This window comes from Manihot esculenta, chromosome 9, assembly GCF_001659605.2.
Source record: "Manihot esculenta cultivar AM560-2 chromosome 9, M.esculenta_v8, whole genome shotgun sequence".
NCBI lineage: Eukaryota > Viridiplantae > Streptophyta > Magnoliopsida > Malpighiales > Euphorbiaceae > Manihot > Manihot esculenta.
In genome coordinates, this window is record NC_035169.2 from 5588011 (window position 1) to 5612780 (window position 24770).

The 24770-nt window shown below is 43.4% G+C and overlaps 1 protein-coding gene across 1 annotated transcript; it reads left to right on the forward strand.

The window, feature by feature from the left end:
• Positions 1-19233: 19233 nt before the first annotated feature.
• On the forward strand, positions 19234-20398 carry LOC122724593 (cell surface glycoprotein 1-like). Its single transcript, XM_043960112.1, has 2 exons — positions 19234-19828; positions 20331-20398. Exons 1-2 carry the CDS (start codon positions 19234-19236, stop codon positions 20396-20398), a joined length of 663 nt encoding a protein of 220 aa, XP_043816047.1.
• The last annotated feature ends 4372 nt before the right edge of the window (positions 20399-24770 follow it).

The window sequence follows — 24770 nt, forward strand, 5'->3', positions numbered from 1 at the left end:
GGTGTGCTGCACTTAAATGGGTAGGGGAAGAGGGATACATAGGATATGGTGGATAGTATGGATAAGGCATATAAGGCATATAAGGAGGATATGGCACAAAACTCGAGTACTCCGACATACCTCCCATCGGATACTCTGGATAGCCAAAACCTGAGGTCTGAGCACCTCCCTGCGACTCTCCCATACCTTCCTCAAAACTGCCTATACCCATGCTGTCATCTCTAGACTGAGCTTCCCTCCTTTCCTCTGATCCTCCTCCCCTAGCTGTTCCTCTTCTGCTCTCGTCGACAGACCTTCTAGGGTCTATTGACGTACCTTCCCTGCTCGATCTCTGAGACCTTGCCCTTGGCAATGCAGGAGGACGAGCAGCTGGTCTCTCATTCTCTGGTGGGACTCCAGTCAATCGAGCTGATCGACGAGTTCCTCGCATCTTTACTCTAGAAACACAACATATAACATACCACTTTAGCACATAAACATCACATATCAATCAGACACACACAACACGCATGGCATATCATAGCAGATAGGACTTAAGACCCTATCCTAGTGGACATGATTTCCTATTGTGCTTGATACCAATCTGTAACGACCCCAAAATGGACCGTCACCGGCGCTAGAATTCAGGTCGGCTTAAGGCCGCCAGAACCCGTAGCAAGCCTGCTATACTCTCTGTGTACCTGTAAACCTCATACATGATCATACATTTTCTGTGAAAATAAAACTCTTTTCTGAACCAAGGCTTAACCTGTGCATGCACTATCTCTGTACTCTGTACTCATGTACTCTGTACTCTGTATCCCTGACTAGAGCTTGCTCTAGATGGGTTAACTCATACCTGTTAAGCCTGGTTTTCACATACAGGAAAACATATATACATATACAGATCATGTACAAAACATACATCACTAGGTCAAGCAACAACTATTACATCTCTTTAATATTACATGTCCACGCTAAGCTATTACAGATCTCTTTACTTTTCCTAACTCTGCTGGACTGTCCCTGTACACTGTACACTGAACCTGCAAAACTGGGGTTAAGGGAGTGGGATGAGCTCTATAGCCCAGTGAGTAGAACAGTAAAACATCTCAGTAAAATATGATCTCATGGAATGCACCATATCACAGACAAGCCACATCAAGAGTAAACCTGTCACCACATAGTCCCAGTAACTCTGTGCCAGGGCGTAGAATCGAGCACCTGGTCTTCCTGTCATATATGTATATGTGTATATAACACCTCTGTACTTACCATTGCCAGGGCGTAGTCAAAGGCTCCTGGACTTTGCTATATCTGCCAGGGCGTAGTCAAAGGCTCCTGGACTTTGCTATACCTGCCAGGGCGTAGTCAAAGGCTCCTGGACTTCCTGTCTGAGACTATTGGATCATTCAGCATTCACTCACATCACCAAAGAACGATGCAATGCAACATATTCGTGAATACTAATGCAATCAACCTATGGCATAAACATGATGCATGAAATATGCTAAAAGCAGTTTGTGGTTCAATTAAAAGTCATAAGTTTAGTTCCACTCACCTCTGGCTATCTGGACTGACTGACTCTGCAGGCTCTGAACCTCGGAAGCAGTACTCACTGCTGCTCTCTCTGGTTCCTCTGGTCTGTACCTATACAGATGGACTCAAATGAGGGACCAAACAAGCGTAGCCATAACTCTCTTAAACTTCCCCAAGAATCCCCCTAAACTCACTCAACTATCCATGCAAAGCATGCAAAAGAAAGCTGGACAGGACACTTTCGGCGGCAGGTTCGGCGGCCGAATGTCCTCTCCAGAGACGAAACTCAAGCACCTTCGGCGGCACCTTCGGCGGCCGAATCCCCCAAACAGAGCCGAACATGCAAAAACACTCGGGGGCAAGCTGTGGCAACCAAGCCACCATGCAGGAGGTTCGGCGGCCGAATGAACCTTCGGCTGCCGAACCTGAGTTCATCCAGAACTCAGTTTCAACGGCAAACCATCTCCTCCTTCCCTTCAAGCTCTCAAAACATGCATACCTCATCTACTCAACTCACATATACTCAAGTATATGATCACAGGGGTCCAAAACTATCTACTAACCCCAAACAACAAATCAAACATAACACAGAAACATGTATACATGCATATATCCGTAAAACTCCCATCATGCATCTCTCTCTTCACACCTCCCATAAAACCTGCAGAAAACACATAAAAACATATTCAAAAACATCACTTACCTCCTGGTGAGTGATCTAAACAAAGGAAAACGGATCAACTCTTCTTCACCCTCACTAACTTTCCAAAGCTCACTTTTTGCTTCAAAACCTTCAAAACTTGGTAAACGAGCAAACTCCTGCATGAGCTGCTCAAACTTAGCACATAAAGCATAGGAGACGTGGCCATGCTTCTGGCAACAAATTGGACATAACACCTGTCCACAATGCTGACTAAGGATACCCAACAGCTGGCTGGCCAACTCAGTTTCGGCTGCCGAATCGCATGCAAAACCATGCAACATTCGGGGGCCGAACCTGAACTTCGGAAGCCAAACATTGGGCACTTTCGGCGGCCGAACTTATCTTCGGCGGCCGAACTTGGCTCAACTGCCTTAGGTCATTTCAACTCAAAACTTGGTTCCATTGACCTGTAACACAATAAACCACACAACATTCGGGAGCAACTCATATCTCCTACCCTCTAGAGGATTCCGACATCCCGGAGTCCACCGGACGACAAGAATTCCGGTGCCGGACTCTAGCCGGGTATTACATTCTCCCCCCCTTAAGAACATTCGTCCTCGGATGTTCCTAAAACAAACAACAATCACAACAAAAGGAGGAAACAAACCTCAAAAGAGATATGGATACTGCTGGAGCATAGACTCCCGCGTCTCCCAGGTGCACTCTTCTAGATTATGGTGGTTCCATAGCACTTTCACCATCGGAATCTCCTTGTTCCTTAGCTGTCTGATCTGCGTGTCTAGAATCCGAACTGGCTGCTCTATATAGGTGAGATCCGTATGAATCTCCACCTCAGGCTCACTCAGAACCTGATTCGGATCTGACACAAACTGCCGTAGCATAGAAACATGAAATACCGGGTGAATTCTCTCCATAGAAGCAGGTAAATCTAGCTTATACGACACATTTCCGATCCTCTGCAACACCTCAAAAGGTCCAATGTACCGTGGAGCCAATTTACCTGTCTTTCCAAAACGAACCACTCCTTTCATTGGAGACACTTTCAGCAATACCCAATTACCCTCTTGAAACTCTAACAGCTTCCTGCGAACGTCTGCATAACTTTTCTGTCTACTCTGAGCTGTTCTGATACCAATCTGTAACGACCCCAAAATGGACCGTCACCGGCGCTAGGATTCAGGTCGGCTTAAGGCCGCCAGAACCCGTAGCAAGCCTGCTATACTCTCTGTGTACCTGTAAACCTCATACATGATCATACATTTTCTGTGAAAATAAAACTCTTTTCTGAACCAAGGCTTAACCTGTGCATGCACTATCTCTGTACTCTGTACTCATGTACTCTGTACTCTGTATCCCTGACTAGAGCTTGCTCTAGATGGGTTAACTCATACCTGTTAAGCCTGGTTTTCACATACAGGAAAACATATATACATATACAGATCATGTACAAAACATACATCACTAGGTCAAGCAACAACTATTACATCTCTTTAATATTACATGTCCACGCTAAGCTATTACAGATCTCTTTACTTTTCCTGACTCTGCTGGACTGTCCCTGTACACTGTACACTGAACCTGCAAAACTGGGGTTAAGGGAGTGGGATGAGCTCTATAGCCCAGTGAGTAGAACAGTAAAACATCTCAGTAAAATATGATCTCATGGAATGCACCATATCACAGACAAGCCACATCAAGAGTAAACCTGTCACCACATAGTCCCAGTAACTCTGTGCCAGGGCGTAGAATCGAGCACCTGGTCTTCCTGTCATATATGTATATGTGTATATAACACCTCTGTACTTACCATTGCCAGGGCGTAGTCAAAGGCTCCTGGACTTTGCTATATCTGCCAGGGCGTAGTCAAAGGCTCCTGGACTTTGCTATACCTGCCAGGGCGTAGTCAAAGGCTCCTGGACTTCCTGTCTGAGACTATTGGATCATTCAGCATTCACTCACATCACCAAAGAACGATGCAATGCAACATATTCGTGAATACTAATGCAATCAACCTATGGCATAAACATGATGCATGAAATATGCTAAAAGCAGTTTGTGGTTCAATTAAAAGTCATAAGTTTAGTTCCACTCACCTCTGGCTATCTGGACTGACTGACTCTGCAGGCTCTGAACCTCTGGAGCAATACTCACTGCTGCTCTCTCTGGTTCCTCTAGTCTGTACCTATACAGATAGACCCAAATGAGGGACCAAACAAGCGTAGAAATAACTCTCTGAAACTTCCCCAAGACTCCCCTGAAACTCACTCAACTATCCATGCAAAGCATGCAAAAGAAGGCTGGACAGGACACTTTCGGCGGCAGGTTCGGCGGCCGAATGTCCTCTCCAGAGACGAAACTCAAGCACCTTCGGCGGCACCTTCGGCGGCCGAATCCCCCAAACAGAGTCGAACATGCAAAAACACTCGGGGGCAAGCTGTGGCAACCAAGCCACCATGCAGGAGGTTCGGCGGCCGAATGAACCTTCGGCTGCCGAACCTGAGTTCATCCAGAACTCAGTTTCAACGGCAAACCATCTCCTCCTTCCCTTCAAGCTCTCAAAACATGCATACCTCATCTACTCAACTCACATATACTCAAGTATATGATCACAGGGGTCCAAAACTATCTACTAACCCCAAACAACAAATCAACCATAACACAGAAACATGTATACATGCATATATCCGTAAAACTCCCATCATGCATCTCTCTCTTCACACCTCCCATAAAACCTGCAGAAAACACATAAAAACATATTCAAAAACTAACGACCCCAAAATGGACCGTCACCGGCGCTAGGATTCAGGTCGGCTTAAGGCCGCCAGAACCCGTAGCAAGCCTGCTATACTCTCTGTGTACCTGTAAACCTCATACATGATCATACATTTTTTGTGAAAATAAAACTCTTTTCTGAACCAAGGCTTAACTTGTGCATGCACTATCTCTGTACTCTGTACTCATGTACTCTGTACTCTGTATCCCTGACTAGAGCTTGCTCTTGATGGGTTAACTCATACCTGTTAAGCCTGGTTTTCACATACAGGAAAACATATATACATATACAGATCATGTACAAAACATACATCACTAGGTCAAGCAACAACTATTACATCTCTTTAATATTACATGTCCACGCTAAGCTATTACAGATCTCTTTACTTTTCCTGACTCTGCTGGACTGTCCCTGTACACTGTACACTGAACCTGCAAAACTGGGGTTAAGGGAGTGGGATGAGCTCTATAGCCCAGTGAGTAGAACAGTAAAACATCTCAGTAAAATATGATCTCATGGAATGCACCATATCACAGACAAGCCACATCAAGAGTAAACCTGTCACCACATAGTCCCAGTAACTCTGTGCCAGGGCGTAGAATCGAGCACCTGGTCTTCCTGTCATATATGTATATGTGTATATAACACCTCTGTACTTACCATTGCCAGGGCGTAGTCAAAGGCTCCTGGACTTTGCTATATCTGCCAGGGCGTAGTCAAAGGCTCCTGGACTTTGCTATACCTGCCAGGGCGTAGTCAAAGGCTCCTGGACTTCCTGTCTGAGACTATTGGATCATTCAGCATTCACTCACATCACCAAAGAACGATGCAATGCAACATATTCGTGAATACTAATGCAATCAACCTATGGCATAAACATGATGCATGAAATATGCTAAAAGCAGTTTGTGGTTCAATTAAAAGTCATAAGTTTAGTTCCACTCACCTCTGGCTATCTGGACTGACTGACTCTGCAGGCTCTGAACCTCTGGAGCAATACTCACTGCTGCTCTCTCTGGTTCCTCTGGTCTGTACCTATACAGATAGACCCAAATGAGGGACCAAACAAGCGTAGAAATAACTCTCTGAAACTTCCCCAAGACTCCCCTGAAACTCACTCAACTATCCATGCAAAGCATGCAAAAGAAGGCTGGACAGGACACTTTCGGCGGCAGGTTCGGCGGCCGAATGTCCTCTCCAGAGACGAAACTCAAGCACCTTCGGCGGCACCTTCGGCGGCCGAATCCCCCAAACAGAGCCGAACATGCAAAAACACTCGGGGGCAAGCTGTGGCAACCAAGCCACCATGCAGGAGGTTCGGCGGCCGAATGAACCTTCGGCTGCCAAACCTGAGTTCATCCAGAACTCAGTTTCAACGGCAAACCATCTCCTCCTTCCCTTCAAGCTCTCAAAACATGCATACCTCATCTACTCAACTCACATATACTCAAGTATATGATCACAGGGGTCCAAAACTATCTACTAACCCCAAACAACAAATCAACCATAACACAGAAACATGTATACATGCATATATCCGTAAAACTCCCATCATGCATCTCTCTCTTCACACCTCCCATAAAACCTGCAGAAAACACATAAAAACATATTCAAAAACTAACGACCCCAAAATGGACCGTCACCGGCGCTAGGATTCAGGTCGGCTTAAGGCCGCCAGAACCCGTAGCAAGCCTGCTATACTCTCTGTGTACCTGTAAACCTCATACATGATCATACATTTTTTGTGAAAATAAAACTCTTTTCTGAACCAAGGCTTAACTTGTGCATGCACTATCTCTGTACTCTGTACTCATGTACTCTGTACTCTGTATCCCTGACTAGAGCTTGCTCTTGATGGGTTAACTCATACCTGTTAAGCCTGGTTTTCACATACAGGAAAACATATATACATATACAGATCATGTACAAAACATACATCACTAGGTCAAGCAACAACTATTACATCTCTTTAATATTACATGTCCACGCTAAGCTATTACAGATCTCTTTACTTTTCCTGACTCTGCTGGACTGTCCCTGTACACTGTACACTGAACCTGCAAAACTGGGGTTAAGGGAGTGGGATGAGCTCTATAGCCCAGTGAGTAGAACAGTAAAACATCTCAGTAAAATATGATCTCATGGAATGCACCATATCACAGACAAGCCACATCAAGAGTAAACCTGTCACCACATAGTCCCAGTAACTCTGTGCCAGGGCGTAGAATCGAGCACCTGGTCTTCCTGTCATATATGTATATGTGTATATAACACCTCTGTACTTACCATTGCCAGGGCGTAGTCAAAGGCTCCTGGACTTTGCTATATCTGCCAGGGCGTAGTCAAAGGCTCCTGGACTTTGCTATACCTGCCAGGGCGTAGTCAAAGGCTCCTGGACTTCCTGTCTGAGACTATTGGATCATTCAGCATTCACTCACATCACCAAAGAACGATGCAATGCAACATATTCGTGAATACTAATGCAATCAACCTATGGCATAAACATGATGCATGAAATATGCTAAAAGCAGTTTGTGGTTCAATTAAAAGTCATAAGTTTAGTTCCACTCACCTCTGGCTATCTGGACTGACTGACTCTGCAGGCTCTGAACCTCTGGAGCAATACTCACTGCTGCTCTCTCTGGTTCCTCTGGTCTGTACCTATACAGATAGACCCAAATGAGGGACCAAACAAGCGTAGAAATAACTCTCTGAAACTTCCCCAAGACTCCCCTGAAACTCACTCAACTATCCATGCAAAGCATGCAAAAGAAAGCTGGACAGGACACTTTCGGCGGCAGGTTCGGCGGCCGAATGTCCTCTCCAGAGACGAAACTCAAGCACCTTCGGCGGCACCTTCGGCGGCCGAATCCCCCAAACAGAGCCGAACATGCAAAAACACTCGGGGGCAAGCTGTGGCAACCAAGCCACCATGCAGGAGGTTCGACGGCCGAATGAACCTTCGGCTGCCAAACCTGAGTTCATCCAGAACTCAGTTTCAACGGCAAACCATCTCCTCCTTCCCTTCAAGCTCTCAAAACATGCATACCTCATCTACTCAACTCACATATACTCAAGTATATGATCACAGGGGTCCAAAACTATCTACTAACCCCAAACAACAAATCAAACATAACACAGAAACATGTATACATGCATATATCCGTAAAACTCCCATCATGCATCTCTCTCTTCACACCTCCCATAAAACCTGCAGAAAACACATAAAAACATATTCAAAAACATCACTTACCTCCTGGTGAGTGATCTAAACAAAGGAAAACGGATCAACTCTTCTTCACCCTCACTAACTTTCCAAAGCTCACTTTTTGCTTCAAAACCTTCAAAACTTGGTAAACGAGCAAACTCCTGCATGAGCTGCTCAAACTTAGCACATAAAGCATAGGAGACGTGGCCATGCTTCTGGCAACAAATTGGACATAACACCTGTCCACAATGCTGACTAAGGATACCCAACAGCTGGCTGGCCAACTCAGTTTCGGCTGCCGAATCGCATGCAAAACCATGCAACATTCGGGGGCCGAACCTGAACTTCGGAAGCCAAACATTGGGCACTTTCGGCGGCCGAACTTATCTTCGGCGGCCGAACTTGGCTCAACTGCCTTAGGTCATTTCAACTCAAAACTTGGTTCCATTGACCTGTAACACAATAAACCACACAACATTCGGGAGCAACTCATATCTCCTACCCTCTAGAGGATTCCGACATCCCGGAGTCCACCGGACGACAAGAATTCCGGTGCCGGACTCTAGCCGGGTATTACATTCACAGTATGTTACCTTCACTTAGAAAGTTCTTTACTTGAATTGAATCCTTAAATTTGTTGTGGTCAAGGGAAATAAAAATAAAAATACATGCAAATAAAAAGCTAGTGTAACTCCCTATGAGCTGATTTGCCCAAACTATCATGACAAACCAGCACAAAGCACAAATCACAAACTTGTTCCAATGGTCTAAGATTTTTGAACTGAGCCTAATAGCCACTTGGAGAAGTAACTGACTGAGTAACCGGAGGTGTATCACCCATGTACACAATCGCGTAAAAAGGTCAGTAACTTTTTCAAGCAAATAAGTTTCGATGGTCTAGACTATGAACAGAGCTAGTAGCCACTTGAACAAGTGACTAACTGAGTAACCGGGGGTGTATCACCCATGTACACAATCGCGTAAAAAGGTTAGTGACTTTTTCAGGTAGGTGAAAGGAATAAGCATTAAACCTAACATAAAAGAATAAGCATGATTGAATCAAAAACCTTTCCCTTGACCATGGTAGGTGAAAGGAAACAAGGAAAGGAGAGGATGACCTTAGTGCATGTACTCTATACTGTGATAGTTCAGATTAGGAGTCTAGGGGGGCTGATTAAGTGGTACTTAGGCTCAAAAGAAAAAGGGGCTTGATTGGCTAAGTTATTTGTTGCTTGAGGACAAGCAAAAAGCTAGGTGTGGGGGTATTTGATCAAGCATAAATTAGCCGCATTTTTATTATCTTTTTTATTGCTTATTTACACATTTTTTAGTTTAATTTATGATTTTTATCTTGTTTTTACAGAAAAGGAAGAAATTGGAAAATTGGAGAAAAAGTGCAGAAAATTGATAGAAAAGTGATTGGGTCAGTGATTTGCCCAGTGATCCGCCCAGATCAAGCTGAAGCAGAAACCTGGAGGCAACAGGCAGAAGTGATAAGGTCAGTGATTTGCCCAGGACACTCGAAGACACTGGCCAAATCACTCGCAGAAGACAGAGAGAACTGACTCACAGAAACGTGATCGGGTCTGTGATTTGCCCAATCACTTGAAGAAACTGGTCAAATCACCGGGCAAATCACTTTCACAACAGAAACTGACAGCAAAGCGGGAATTTGGGCAGAAAACAGAAATCCGAATTTTCAGAAGTCCAAATCCAACCCAATCACTACCAACATAAAACCAAGAGCCACGAAAGAGCTTCTCATCCAAGGAATTCCAATTGCAATTAAATTCAACATCAAAAGAGGAGTCAAACACCAAATCAAAAAGGGATTTCAAAACCCTAGATAGATAGAATTCTTCAGCTATAAAAGGAGAGCCTCCAAACCAGCAAAGGACCTTCTGATCAGGAACTCAGCACCCTCTCCCTCGCCAGAAACTCTGCAACTGCTCTTCTTTTCTTTCTTTTCATCTTTTTGTGTATTTAGTCCACCATGAGTGGCTAAATCCATTCTTTTCTAGTTGAAGTTGGTGAATTTCAGATTTGTGTGATGAATTGGGAGATTTAAATCTCCATTGTTAAACTTCTATTTCTTTTCAATATTTATGCAATTTGAGCTTTCCATAATTATTACTTTGCTTTTAGAATCAATAAGGGCCCATTGTTTTTAAATTGCTTAAGTAATATTATTTGAATGATTTAGGTCCGTAATTGCTTAGGTTGTTCAAATGCACATTTAATCAAATTGCATGATCTAGACTTGACCACGCGGTTGGCAAGGTTAGAATTAGGTTTCTCTAAGTCTTAATGCAGTTAACAGTTGTTCGATGCTATAATGCCCCAAGGACGTTCCTTGGCAACTTGTTAACTAGTGTTTGATTAGCGAACGTTTCCTAATCAAACTAGAACTAAGGAGGAATTTGGATTGTGAGAAGCGTCTTCCACATCCAAAACTAATTTATTGAGATAAATAGGAGTATTAAAGAATCAATGATCAATTCTAAACAATTTGAAATAGAACCATACTTCAACTAGAAGCTTTTCTCTTATTGATTTACTCATCTTTAAATTATTGCTTTCTTTTGCTATTTAGTTTTAATTCATCAACTCAAACCCCCCTCTTTTAATTATTTGTTATTTACTTATCTTGGTTATTATTAGGAAGATCTTTAGTGTCAATTCCCTGTGGTTCGACCCTATTGCCACTATCTACAAATTTATTTTGTTGGTTGATAATAGGTTTATTTTTGACGGCTTCGACAACCGCCTATCACTATTAAATACCACTGATTTCTCAAAGCAATCTATTGTGGCATGATGACGAGATAACCAGTTGATCAAGCATAATTTAGCCACATTTTTATTATAATTATTATTGCTTATTTACACATTTTTCAGTTTAATTTATGGTTTTTATCTTGTTTTTACAGAAAAGGAAGAAATTAGAAAATGGGAGAAAAAGTGCAGAAAAAGTACAGAAGGATGATTTGCCCAGTGATTTGCCCAAGATCACCAGCTAAACTGCTCCCATCACTGCCCAGATCAAGCTAAAGCAGAAACCCGGAGGCAACAGACAGCAGTGATATGGGCAGTGATTTGCCCAAGAAACTCGAAGATCACTGGCCAAATCACTCGCAGAGACATAGAGGACTGACTCACAGAGAAGCGATCTGGTCAGTGATTTGCCCAATCACTTGAAGAAACTAGTCAAACCACCGGGCAAATCACTTCGACAGCTGAAAATACAGCAGAGCGGGAAATTGTTCAGGAAACCGAATTTCAAGTTTTCAGAAGTCCAAATCCAACTCAATCACTATCAATACAAATCCAAGAGCCACGAAAAGAACTTCTCATCCAAGGAATTCCAATTGCAATTAAATTCAACATCAAAAGAGGAGTCAAACACCAAATCAAAGAGGGATTTCAAAACCCTAGATGGAGAGAAATTCTGCAGCTATAAAAGGAAAGCCTCCAAACCAGCAAAGGCATCCTCTGATCAGCAACTCAACTCTCCAGAAACTCTCCAGCATCTTCCTTTTTCTTTTCTTTTCATCTTTTTGTGTATTTAGTCCACCATGAGTGGCTAAACTCCTTCCTTTCTAGTTGAAGTTGGTGAATTTCAGATTTTGTGATGAATTGGGAGATTTAAATCTCCATTGTTAAACTTCTTGTTTATTTCAATATTTATGCAATCTGATCTTTTCCATAATTATTACTTTGCTTTTAGAATCAATAAGGGCCCATTGCTTTTAAATTGCTAAAGTGATAAATTGTTTGAATGATTTAGGTCCGTAATTGCTTAAATTGTTTAAACTCACATTTAATCAAGTTGCATGATCTAAACTTGACCACGCGGTTGGCAAGGTTAGAATTAGGTTTCTCTAAGTCTTAATGCAGTTAACAGTTGTTCGATGCTATAATGCCCCAAGGACGTTCCTTGGCAACTTGTTAACTAGTGTTTGATTAGAGAACGTTTCCTAATCAAACTAGAACTAAGGAGGAATTTGGATTGTGAGAAGCGTCTTCCACATCCAAAACTAATTTATTGGAATAAATAGGAGTGTTAAAGAATCAATGATCAATTCTAAACAATCTGAAATAGATCCATACTTCAACTAGAAGCTTTTCTCTTATTGATTTACTCATCTTTAAATTATTTGCTTACTATTGTTAATTAGCTTTAGTACATCTTCAACACAAAACCCCCCTCTTTTATTTACTTGTTATTTACTTGACCTAGTCATTATTAGGAAAATCATTGGTGTCAATTCCCTGTGGTTCGACCCTATTGCCACTATCTACAAGTTTATTGTTAATTGTTTAATAGGTTTATTTTTGACGGTTTCGACAACCGCCTATCAAAAATTGGCGCCGTTGCCGGGGAATTGATTTAAACTAACGTATTTTCCCTTTATGACCAGGTCTGGCCGTAAAGACACTCTTCTTTACGACCCCGAGATTGAAAAAACTGCCAAGAGCTTAAGGAAGCAAGCAAATTTGAGGAACCAAGCCTCAAGACCATCTTCATTAACAACACCATCTCACAGACCACCTACTGCCCCTGCTAAAGAAATTTCTGCACCAGCAGAAACTTCCACCACCGCACCTGCTATAGCAGAATTTTTACCAGAAACTGAATTTCTGGTCATGGCAAAAAATCCAGCAATGGCAGCACCACCTACTGCACATGTAGAAGCTGAAAATCAAGCAAGAAACGTGCCCATCCACGCACCACAGCCACGGGAGAGAACTCTTGGAGAGTTAGCTGAACCAGCAGGAGATCAAGCACCCTTATGCATTGAATATCCCCTATTGACAGCACCTTTTGAGTTAAAGACAGGTCTGATTCATCTCCTTCCTAAATTCAGAGGCCTAGAGAATGAAGATCCTCACAAGTATTTGAAGGCATTCCACGTTGTGTGCTCAACCATGAGACCCCAAGGCATTCCAGAAGACGATATCAAGCTTAGAGCCTTCCCTTTTTCCCTTGAAGACTATGCCAAAGAATGGCTATTCTACTTGCCACCCGGATCCATCACATCATGGGCTGATATGGTAAGAGCATTCTTGAGAAAATTCTTTCCAACCTCAAAAGCCATAGGCATCCGTCGAGAAATAAGTGGTATAAAGCAAAAGCACTCTGAAGGCTTGTATGAGTACTGGGAGAGGTTCAAAAAGTTGTGCACAAGCTGCCCTCGGCATGATATTTCTGACCAATCTCTCATTGAGTACTTCTATGGAGGTTTGCTACCCTCAGAGAGAAAATTTATTGACGCAGCCTGTGGAGGAACGATTGAAAAAAAATCACCTCGAGAGATGAGGGACTTAATTTCCTCCATGGCTGCAGCTTCTCAACAATTTGGAGACCAAGAGCTGCCAACAAGGAATGTAAATGAGGTGAGTAATTCCATTTTATCATCCCAACTTTCTGAACTCACCAATGCTGTCCGAAGCCTTGTTGTGAGTCAAACCCAACAAGTCCAGCAGATTCAGCAGCCCAAGACATGTGGAATATGTGCCAACAACCACCCAACTGATCTATGTCCTTCCCTTCAAGAGGAGGACCAGCAAGTCAATGCTGTTGGAGGCTTCAATGGGCAAAGAAGGTATGATCCCTATTCTAATACTTATAATCCAGGTTGGAGGGACCATCCAAATTTCAGTTATGCAAGGGGAAATCAATATCCAAGCTACCAGCAAAGGAATCAAGCTCAAGCTGCACCTCAGAATTCCAATGCATCTCTTGAAAAGATTGTGAAAAATTTGGCAAATACTGTGCAGAATCTTGAGAAACAAATGGGGCAAATGGATTCATCCTTGAACAAAATTGAATCACAAGGAAAGCTACCTTCCCAAACTGAGATAAATCCAAGACAAAATGTTAGCGCCATCACATTGAGGAGTGGAAAGGAGTTGCAAGACAATAGGGCTGAAAAAGTGCAAAAACAGGGCATGGAAGAAATTCTGCCAGAAAGTGATCAGGGCAGTGATTTGCCCAGTTTGCTCGTAGAAACTGACCCGATCGCTGGGCAAACTAAGCTGTCCAGCAGTGGTTTGCCCAATTCTCCAGAGAAGGCAGAAAGTGATTTGCCCAAATCAACAGACCAGGCAGAATCAAGTCAAAGGCAGAAACAACAACCTATGGAGAAATTCAAGGTACCTCCACCCTTCCCAAAGAGATTTGCAAGGTCCCAAAAGGAGAAAGAGGAAAAAGAGATATTGGAGACACTTCACAAAGTGGAAATTAACATTCCCCTACTTGATGCTGTGAATCAAATTCCAAGGTATGCCAAATTTCTCAAAGAGCTATGCACCAACCGAAGGAAACTTGCTGAACGTGAAAAGGTAAGTGTGGGGGAGTGTGTTTCAGTTGTCATCCAAAGGAAACTACCAGTTAAATGCAAGGATAGAGGAATGTTTGCGGTTTCATGCAAAATAGGCAATGTAGGAATAAAGAAGGCCATGTGTGACCTTGGAGCTTCAATAAATGTCATGCCTCTGTCTATTTTTAACTTGTTGAATGCAGGTACACTCAAGGGCACCAGCATTGTGATCCAATTAGCTGACCGATCCATTGTCTATCCTAAAGGAGTGCTAGAGGATGTGTTGGTGCAAGTGGACCAATTAGTCTTTCCAGCAGATTTTTATGTTATTGACATGGAGGAAGACAAGAGCAACACCACCTCTGATATATTACTTGGGAGACCATTCTTGAGCACAGCAAGAACAAAAATTGATGTGCATGATGGCACATTGACTATGGAGTTTGAAGGGGAAGTTATCAAATTTAATGTTTATGATGTCATGAAATTCCCCAATGAAGTTTCTCCTGTTTATGGCCTTGATGTTATTGATGATTTAAGTCAAGAAGTTTTTGATTTTGATCAAGAAAACTTACTTTATGAAGGTCTTTGCAGGAGAGAAGAAGTGGACAGCAACATCACTGAAGCAGAAAAAACAGCAGACTGCTGTAACTTGCTGGATGTGGGTGATTTGCCCAGTGATTTGCCCAGAACACCAGAAAATCTGCTCAAATTACCGCTCAAATCGGACAGCAGGCAGACAGAAAACCAGCAGACAGAAAAGGCACCAGAACTGAAACCCTTGCCTAACCACCTCAAATATGCCTACTTGGGAGCTGGAAATACACTTCCAGTAATCATCTCCAACCAGCTCAGCCAAGAAGAAGAGGAAAAGCTCCTAGATGTGTTGAGGAAACACAAGAAGGCAATTGGGTGGACATTGGAGGACATAAAGGGTATCTCACCCTCAACATGCATGCATCGGATACTTATGGAGGATGAGTGCAAAGCTGTTCGTGAGGCACAAAGAAGGCTGAATCCACCTATGATGGAGGTTGTAAAGAAGGAGATTGTGAAGCTCCTAGACATTGGGGTAATCTACCCCATTTCTGACAGTAAATGGGTGAGTCCCATCCATGTGGTACCAAAGAAGACCGGGATTACCATTGTTCCTAATTCTGAAGGAGAGCTAGTACCCACTCGTGTACAAAATGGGTGGAGAGTTTGCATGGACTACAGGAAGCTCAACACAACCACAAGGAAGGACCACTTTCCCTTGCCCTTCATGGACCAAATGCTTGAGAGACTTGCTGGAAAAAGCCATTACTGCCTCCTTGATGGATATTCTGGATTTTATCAAATCCCCGTTGCACCAGAAGACCAAGAGAAGACCACTTTCACATGCCCATTTGGCACATTCGCATTTAGGAGGATGCCCTTCGGTCTTTGCAATGCACCAGCCACCTTCCAAAGGTGCATGATGAGCATTTTTTCTGACTATGTGGAGAAAATCATTGAAGTCTTCATGGATGACTTTACGGTGTATGGCAACTCATTCCATGAATGCTTAGCCAACTTGGAGAAGATACTTCAAAGGTGTTTGGAGACAAACTTGGTTCTCAACTATGAGAAGTGCCACTTCATGGTCAGCCATGGCTTAATCTTAGGCCATATTGTTTCAGCAAAAGGGATTGAGGTGGACAAAGCCAAAATTGACACCATCAAAAATCTGCCCTACCCAACCAGCATTAGGGAGATTCGATCATTCCTTGGACATGCTGGTTTTTACAGGAGGTTTATCAAGGATTTCTCTAAAATAACTCAGCCTCTTTGCAGATTGTTACTGTGACGGTCAGCTGCTTCCAGCTGCCTGCTTGCGGATTTGCGGCGCAAATCCGTCCCACATCGGAAAATTGAAAGAAAATTGATTTGTATATAATAGCTAGCACAGAACTACTAAATAACTTGGGTTAATCATTTTGGGCCAAGTGGAAAGTGGGTCTAAAAGTTATTTGGGCCAGTTTGGGCCCGGCTGTTTCAATTGGTATCAGAGCCACCCTGGGTCAGAAAAATTGTGCGGAGCTAGTGGACCTGCGAGGAAAGGGCTACCCGTGAGAGACGAGGTGGAGCCACCCGAGGTACTTAGCGAACCACAATACCTAAGGGTCCGGTTCTGGTTAGCAATTGTAATGGATTCAGTTGCGACGAGGACGTCGCAAAATTTAGCGAGACCGAGTGTGACGGTCAGCTGCTTCCAGCTGCCTGCTTGCGGATTTGCGGCGCAAATCCGTCCCACATCGGAAAATTGAATTTGGGCCCGGCTGTTTCAGTTACAGCAGGATGTACCCTTCAACTTTGATGACAGCTGCAAATCAGCCTTTGATTTGATCAAATCACTCCTAATTTCTGCCCCAGTCATCTAGCCACCTGATTGGACCCTTCCATTTGAGATCATGTGTGATGCCAGCAACTTTGCTATAGGTGCAGTATTGGGACAACGCATAGGTAACTCTCCTCATGTCATTCACTATGCCTCACGCACCCTAGATGCTGCACAATGCAATTATTCCACCACGGAAAAAGAGTTGCTGGCTGTTGTGTTTGCATTGGAGAAGTTTAGACCCTACCTACTTGGTACAAAGGTGATTGTATACTCAGATCACGCTGCACTAAGGTATTTAATCAAGAAAAAGGAGTCCAAACCAAGGCTGGTGAGATGGATATTACTGTTACAAGAGTTTGACTTAGAGATCCGTGACAAGAAAGGCAAAGAGAACCTCGTGGCAGATCACCTAAGCAGAATTCTGACCGAGATGGAGACATGCCCCATCAATGAGACCTTCCCTGATGAGCACCTCTTTGTTGTCCAAGAAGAGGAACCATGGTATGCTGATATTGTTAATTTCCTTGCCATAGGTGATTTGCCTACTGATTTGCCCAAACACATAAGAGACAAGATCAAGAAAGAGGCAAAGTATTATGTGTGGGATGAGCCTTACCTATGGAAGCATTGTGCAGACCAAGTCATAAGGAGATGCATCCCAAATCATGAAATCACTTCTGTTCTAACTTTCTGCCACTCCTACAGCTGTGGAGGTCACTTTGGGCCACGCAAGACAGCCTTGAAAGTCCTTGAAAGTGGATTATTTTGGCCTAACATATTTAGAGATGCTTATTTATTTTGTAGGTCATGTGCAAGATGCCAACAAACAGGAAACCTTGGCAAAAGAAGTGAAATGCCACAAGCACCCATTATGGTGTGTGAAATCTTTGACATATGGGGCATTGACTTCATGGGACCATTCCCACCTTCCTTTGGCAACACCTACATACTACTTGCTGTGGATTATGTGTCCAAGTGGATTGAGGCCAAAGCAACAAGAGCTGATGATGCAAAAACAGTGGGTGATTTTGTAAAATCCCACATTTTCTCAAGATTTGGACTGCCCAAAGCCATAATCAGTGACCGAGGCACCCATTTTTGCAACAAGGTAGTAGAAACTCTCCTCAAGAAGCACCATGTCATCCATAGAACATCTACTGCCTATCATCCTCAAACAAATGGGCTGGCTGAAGTATCAAATAGGGAGATCAAGTCCATCTTGGAGAAAACGGTCTGCCCAAATCGCAAGGACTGGAGTACACGCCTCAATGATGCCTTATGGGCATATAGGACAGCATATAAAACCCCAATTGGGATGTCTCCATATAGGCTGATTTATGGGAAAGCCTGCCATCTTCCGGTGGAACTTGAACATAAAGCCTATTGGGCTGTGAAGAGCTGTAATCTTGATGAAAAAGAGGCTGGAGTTCACAGAAAATTACAGATTCAAGAGCTTGAGGAGATTAGGCGTGATGCATATGAAGCTTCATGGGATTATAAAGCAAGGACCAAAGCCTTCCATGACAAGAACATCTCCAGAAAACACTTCCAGGTTGGTGATAAGGTTTTGCTCTTTGATTCCAGGTTCAAATTATTCCCTGGAAAGCTTCGGTCTAGGTGGATTGGGCCATTTTTGGTTGAGCATGTTTATCCACATGGAGCTGTTGACATTAGGAGCCCACAAACAAGCAAAGTTTTCAAAGTTAATGGGCATCGTTTGAAGAGATTCTATGAAGGTTTTACTGTCCATGTTGTGGAGGAGGTTCCCTTGGATCCCCCTTCCCAAGACTGCTGAGCAAGACACTGAAGTCCAGCCCAAGACAGAAAACAGGGCGCTACTGGGAGGCAGCCCAGAGGCAGTGATTTGCCCAGTGATTTGCCCACTGCTTGCCCAAATCGCCGGGCAAATCGACTGAATGTACCATAGTTACAAGCGATCGGGGCAGTGATTTGCCCAATTGCCCAGATAATTTGACCAAGATCACCGGTCCAATCGCAAAATCAAGCATCAGCAGAAAAGGGCGTGAACAGTACCAGCCCAGCAACTACAAAGGAGAAGCGATCTGGCCAAGTGATTTGCCCACTGCTTACCCAAATCACTGGTCAAATCACCCTGTCAAGAATCCAGAGGGCCAGCAATAAATGATCAGGGCAGATCACATACCCTAATTACTTTAAGTAGTCTTTTCTTTTATTTTTAATTCTTACGCTAAACTACTGTTTTTATCTCTTCTACTCCTTCAAGCTTTCTCCTCTCCGACCACCACTCACCCACCGGCAAACTCAAGACCACCATGGTCCGAATTAAGATGAAGGCCACCGGCGGACCGTTCATGTGGAAGAAACTAGGGCTGCCGAAACCCATCCCCTATGACAGTGACGATGAAGCGTGGGATACCACTCCACCAGCCACCACCAGCGACCGGACGCACCGACTCACCGGCCGCCCAGACATATCGCCGGCAAAAGAAACGGCAAAGAACGCTGCCACCACCACCCACAATAGACCCGAAGACAAACCCTGCGGGCGAAATGCTACCTGAAGCCACCACTCCCACCGGCCACAGCCACAAACGGCCAAGAACACAGTCACCACTAAGATCAGAGCTGGAACCCACCATTGCCATACATCCCGCAGGACTCAAAGAAAGTGGTACGCCCACTGATTCCACCAACGCTGTGCCCACTGATGCGCCCACGGACTTGGCAAGCGCTATGCCCAGCGATGTGCCTAGCGATGCGCCTACTGATTTCACCAGCGCTATGCCCAGCGATGTGCCCACCGATGCGCCCGTGGACTTACCAAGTGATGTGCCTAGCGATGTGCCTAGCGACACACTCAGTGATATGCCCAGCAATTTGCCCAGCGATTTGCCCAGGCCAGCATACCCAGATCACATCGTCAAATCACTGACATTCAACAAAATTTCTGAGCGCACCAGGCTGCTTAAAGTTTCATCCCTACCATATCACCCAGGTAAATATATCCACCATGCCACCCTTGGAGCACTGAGACTCCATTCCCAGGTACGTTCTCTAATTTCTGCTATTGGCTGGGACACCTTTTTCCTCCTGCGCATGCCCTCCTTCCTTGAACTCACACATGAGTTCTTCACCACGTTCTATTTTGATAAACCTGCCATGCATAACATACACACACCAGGCACTATTGGATTTAGGTTATTGGGGAAGCGATTTCGCTTATCCCTGCAGGAATTCGGCATAGCCATGGGCTGTGAATGCCCTCAGTCCACCTGGGACTTCCCTGCTGAGTTTGATCCAAGCTCTGTGTACTTGGAATTAAGTGACAATCCACCAGACTCCTACTCACCAACAAGGTCCAAGGACCTTTACCTCAAGAACCCCAGCCTGAAATACCTCCACAGATTCCTGGCTTACACATTTTCTGGGAGGAAGGATGCCTCCAACATCCTGACCAGAATTGAGTTATATATTCTTTGGTGTATGCACACACATAGGAAAATACATCTGGGATACTGGGTTGCCACCCAACTATCTAGCATCATTCAGTATAACAGGCCACTGATTTTTGGCCCCTTGATCACTGCCATTGCAGTGAATCTCAAATTATTGCACCCAGCATATACTGACCTTTCCCCCACCCCCAAAACAACCCCCTTGGACCTACGCACATTGGATGATATGGGGTTGCTTTGTAAGGTGGGGGATGTTTTTTCCATTGCACCTGCAGGTCCAGTAACGCCACGCCATGAGCGTGTTTTCAGAAGGAAGAAAGCCACCATAAGCATCACCACCCAGCAGCCAGCCACTACAGCAGCCCTTGCAGATGAGACAACACAAGCAATAGGGCAAGAACCAGCAAATGAGCCACCTCCAGCAGCCGCCCAGCAGGATGCTCCTCAGCCACCTGAAGACGAAGCCCCCAACCAGATAGTAGAGGCTCGTCTCATTAGGATTGAAGATCGAATGCAAAGGATGGAGCACTTGTTGGACCTGCTGGTGGACCATTTTCTGCCCCAGCACCGTGACAGATAGCGATTTGCCCAGTGATTTGCCCAGTACTTACCCAAGTCACTGGTCAAATCACTCACAGGCCAGGGAGTCCCTTTCCCTTTTCTCCTTCATTTTTCTATATGTTTATTCACACATTGGGGACAATATGTGGGAAAGGTGTGGGGGTACTAGAGAGTATTTATTCACTGATCACACCACCTTTTTACCTTTTTGATTTCTTTTTGTTTCTTTTTGTTTCCTTTTGCATTATTTTTACCCCTTTTTGCACACACCAAAATTTTTCACACTCCTAGCACACACACACAGAATTTTGTAGCTAATTGCTTTACTCAACACAGTTAACAAGGTTGAAAGAGTGCCCTTATCTCATGACCCCATTGATTTGCCACCCCTTTAAGCCTAAACTGAATCATTCACAGTATGTTACCTTCACTTAGGAAGTTCTTTACTTGAATTGAATCCTTAAATTTGTTGTGGTCAAGGGAAATAAAAATAAAAATACATGCAAATAAAAAGCTAATGTAACTCCCTATGAGCTGATTTGCCCAAACTATCACGACAAACCAGCACAAAGCACAAATCACAAACTTGTTCCAATGGTCTAAGACTATGAACTGAGCCTAATAGCCACTTGGAGAAGTAACTGACTGAGTAACCGGGGGTGTATCACCCATGTACACAATCGCGTAAAAAGGTCAGTAACTTTTTCAAGCAAATAAGTTTCGATGGTCTAGACTATGAACAGAGCTAGTAGCCACTTGAACAAGTGACTAACTGAGTAACCGGGGGTGTATCACCCATGTACACAATCGCGTAAAAAGGTTAGTGACTTTTTCAGGCAAGGATAAGAATAAGTGCTGCTGAAAATAAAAATTAAATAAAAAGGAGAAAGAAGAAAAGGGGCAAGTCACTCCTAGGGGCTGCACTAAACCTAACATAAAAGAATAAGCATGATTGAATCAAAAACCTTTCCCTTGACCATGGTAGGTGAAAGGAAACAAGGAAAGGAGAGGATGACCTTAGTGCATGTACTCTATACTGTGATAGTTCAGATTAGGAGTCTAGGGTGGACTGATGAAGTGGTGCTTAGGTTCTAAGGAAAAAGGGGGCTTGATTGGCTAAGTTATTTGTTGCTTGAGGACAAGCAAAAAGCTAGGTGTGGGGGTATTTGATCAAGCATAATTTAGCCACATTTTTATCATAATTATTATTGCTTATTTACACATTTTTCAGTTTAATTTATGGTTTTTATCTTGTTTTTACAGAAAAGGAAGAAATTAGAAAATGGGAGAAAAAGTGCAGAAAAAGTACAGAAGGATGATTTGCCCAGTGATTTGCCCAAGATCACCAGCTAAACTGCTCCCATCACTGCCCAGATCAAGCTAAAGCAGAAACCCGGAGGCAACAGACAGCAGTGATATGGGCAGTGATTTGCCCAAGAAACTCGAAGATCACTGGCCAAATCACTCGCAGAGACATAGAGGACTGACTCACAGAGAAGCGATCTGGTCAGTGATTTGCCCAATCACTTGAAGAAACTGGTCAAACCACCGGGCAAATCACTTCGACAGCTGAAAATACAGCAGAGCGGGAAATTGTTCAGGAAACCGAATTTCAAGTTTTCAGAAGTCCAAATCCAACTCAATCACTATCAATACAAATCCAAGAGCCACGAAAAGAACTTCTCATCCAAGGAATTCCAATTGCAATTAAATTCAACATCAAAAGAGGAGTCAAACACCAAATCAAAGAGGGATTTCAAAACCCTAGATGGAGAGAAATTCTGCAGCTATAAAAGGAAAGCCTCCAAACCAGCAAAGGCATCCTCTGATCAGCAACTCAACTCGCCAGAAACTCTCCAGCATCTTCCTTTTTCTTTTCTTTTCATCTTTTTGTGTATTTAGTCCACCATGAGTGGCTAAACTCCTTCCTTTCTAGTTGAAGTTGGTGAATTTCAGATTTTGTGATGAATTGGGAGATTTAAATCTCCATTGTTAAACTTCTTGTTTATTTCAATATTTATGCAATCTGATCTTTTCCATAATTATTACTTTGCTTTTAGAATCAATAAGGGCCCATTGCTTTTAAATTGCTAAAGTGATAAATTGTTTGAATGATTTAGGTCCGTAATTGCTTAAATTGTTTAAACTCACATTTAATCAAGTTGCATGATCTAAACTTGACCACGCGGTTGGCAAGGTTAGAATTAGGTTTCTCTAAGTCTTAATGCAGTTAACAGTTGTTCGATGCTATAATGCCCCAAGGACGTTCCTTGGCAACTTGTTAACTAGTGTTTGATTAGAGAACGTTTCCTAATCAAACTAGAACTAAGGAGGAATTTGGATTGTGAGAAGCGTCTTCCACATCCAAAACTAATTTATTGGAATAAATAGGAGTGTTAAAGAATCAATGATCAATTCTAAACAATCTGAAATAGATCCATACTTCAACTAGAAGCTTTTCTCTTATTGATTTACTCATCTTTAAATTATTTGCTTGCTATTGTTAATTAGCTTTAGTACATCTTCAACACAAAACCCCCCTCTTTTATTTACTTGTTATTTACTTGACCTAGTCATTATTAGGAAAATCATTGGTGTCAATTCTCTATGGTTTGACCCTATTGCCACTATCTACAAGTTTATTGTTAATTGTTTAATAGGTTTATTTTTGACGGCTTCGACAACCGCCTATCACCAGTCCATACCTAGGATGACATCTAGATCTTGTAGACACAAAGGAATTACATCCACTAACAGCTCATGATTGCCCAACTTAACAACACAATCCCTATACACATATTCACATACAGCAGAATCCCCAACTGGAGTACTCACAGCTAATCCACAGTCTAAAAGTTTTAATTCTCTATCAGCATGCTTAGAGAAGGATTGAGATACGAAAGAGCTAGTGGAACCAGGATCTATAAGAATGTGTGCATCTTTATCGAAAATAGTTAACATACCAGTCACCACCTCTGGAGATGCTCGTGCCTCCTGCTGTGTCATAGCAAAAACTCTGGCCTGAGTGCGAGGTCTGCCAAGTTGCATCGTTGGTCTAGACTGAGAAGATGAAGTAGCTCCACTGGCTCTGCTTGTGCCAGGCCCAGCTTGTGCCGTAGGTACACCCTGTGATGGTGTCACACCATACCTTAGATTTTGAGGCGCCACTGATCCTTGCTGAGAACCACTGTCTCTGGCTATCAGCAATGGACAATCTCTCTTAAAATGGCCCGAAGAACCACATTCAAAACAACCCCGATCGAATTTTCTGCACTCCCCAGCATGATGTTTACCACAGGTGGCACATTGAGGAAAATGTCTCTTCCTTTGTTCAAACCCAGAATTATATCCTTGCCCACTTTTCTGTGCCCCAAAGGAACTACCCACTGGTTGTGCTACTGAGCTCTGACTGGACTGTGGTCGAGCAACCTGCTGCTCTGTGTTAACAAAGGAACCTCTACCACTACCACTGTATCCAGCTTGGGACTGAAATGAACTGCTCCCTCTCTTAGCTGGTCTTTCTCTGAACCCCTGTGAGCCCTGCAAGTGATTTCTACTCATCTTCTGTTCATACTCTTTCTCTTCTTGCTTAACTTTTTCAACATTCAAAGCTGCTTCCACCAACTCTCTCAAATTATTACCTCTGAACCAGGTCATAGATGATCTGATATTAACATGTAGACCCTGTCTGAATCTGTCACATTTTGCTTCCTCAGAAGGCAATATATCTGAAACAAAGCAATAAAGATCTTCAAACTTGTCAACATACTCTCTTATTGAGAGGCTTCCCTGAAACAACCTGAAAAAGGCATCCCGCTTTCCTTTCCTGTAACTTTCTGACAAATATTCCTGGCGAAATTCATGTATAAATTGATCCCAAGTCAGTCTGACTCCATGTCTGTGACGAATGCCATCAAACCA

Coding starts and splice junctions, on each gene's coding strand:
- LOC122724593 (XM_043960112.1), top strand. CDS start 19,234: ATGAAGCGTGGGATACCACTCCACCAGCCACCACCAGCGACCGGACGC. Junction 19,829..20,330: donor ATCCCTACCATATCACCCAG/GTAAATATATCC, acceptor GCACACACATAG/GAAAATACATCTGGGATACT.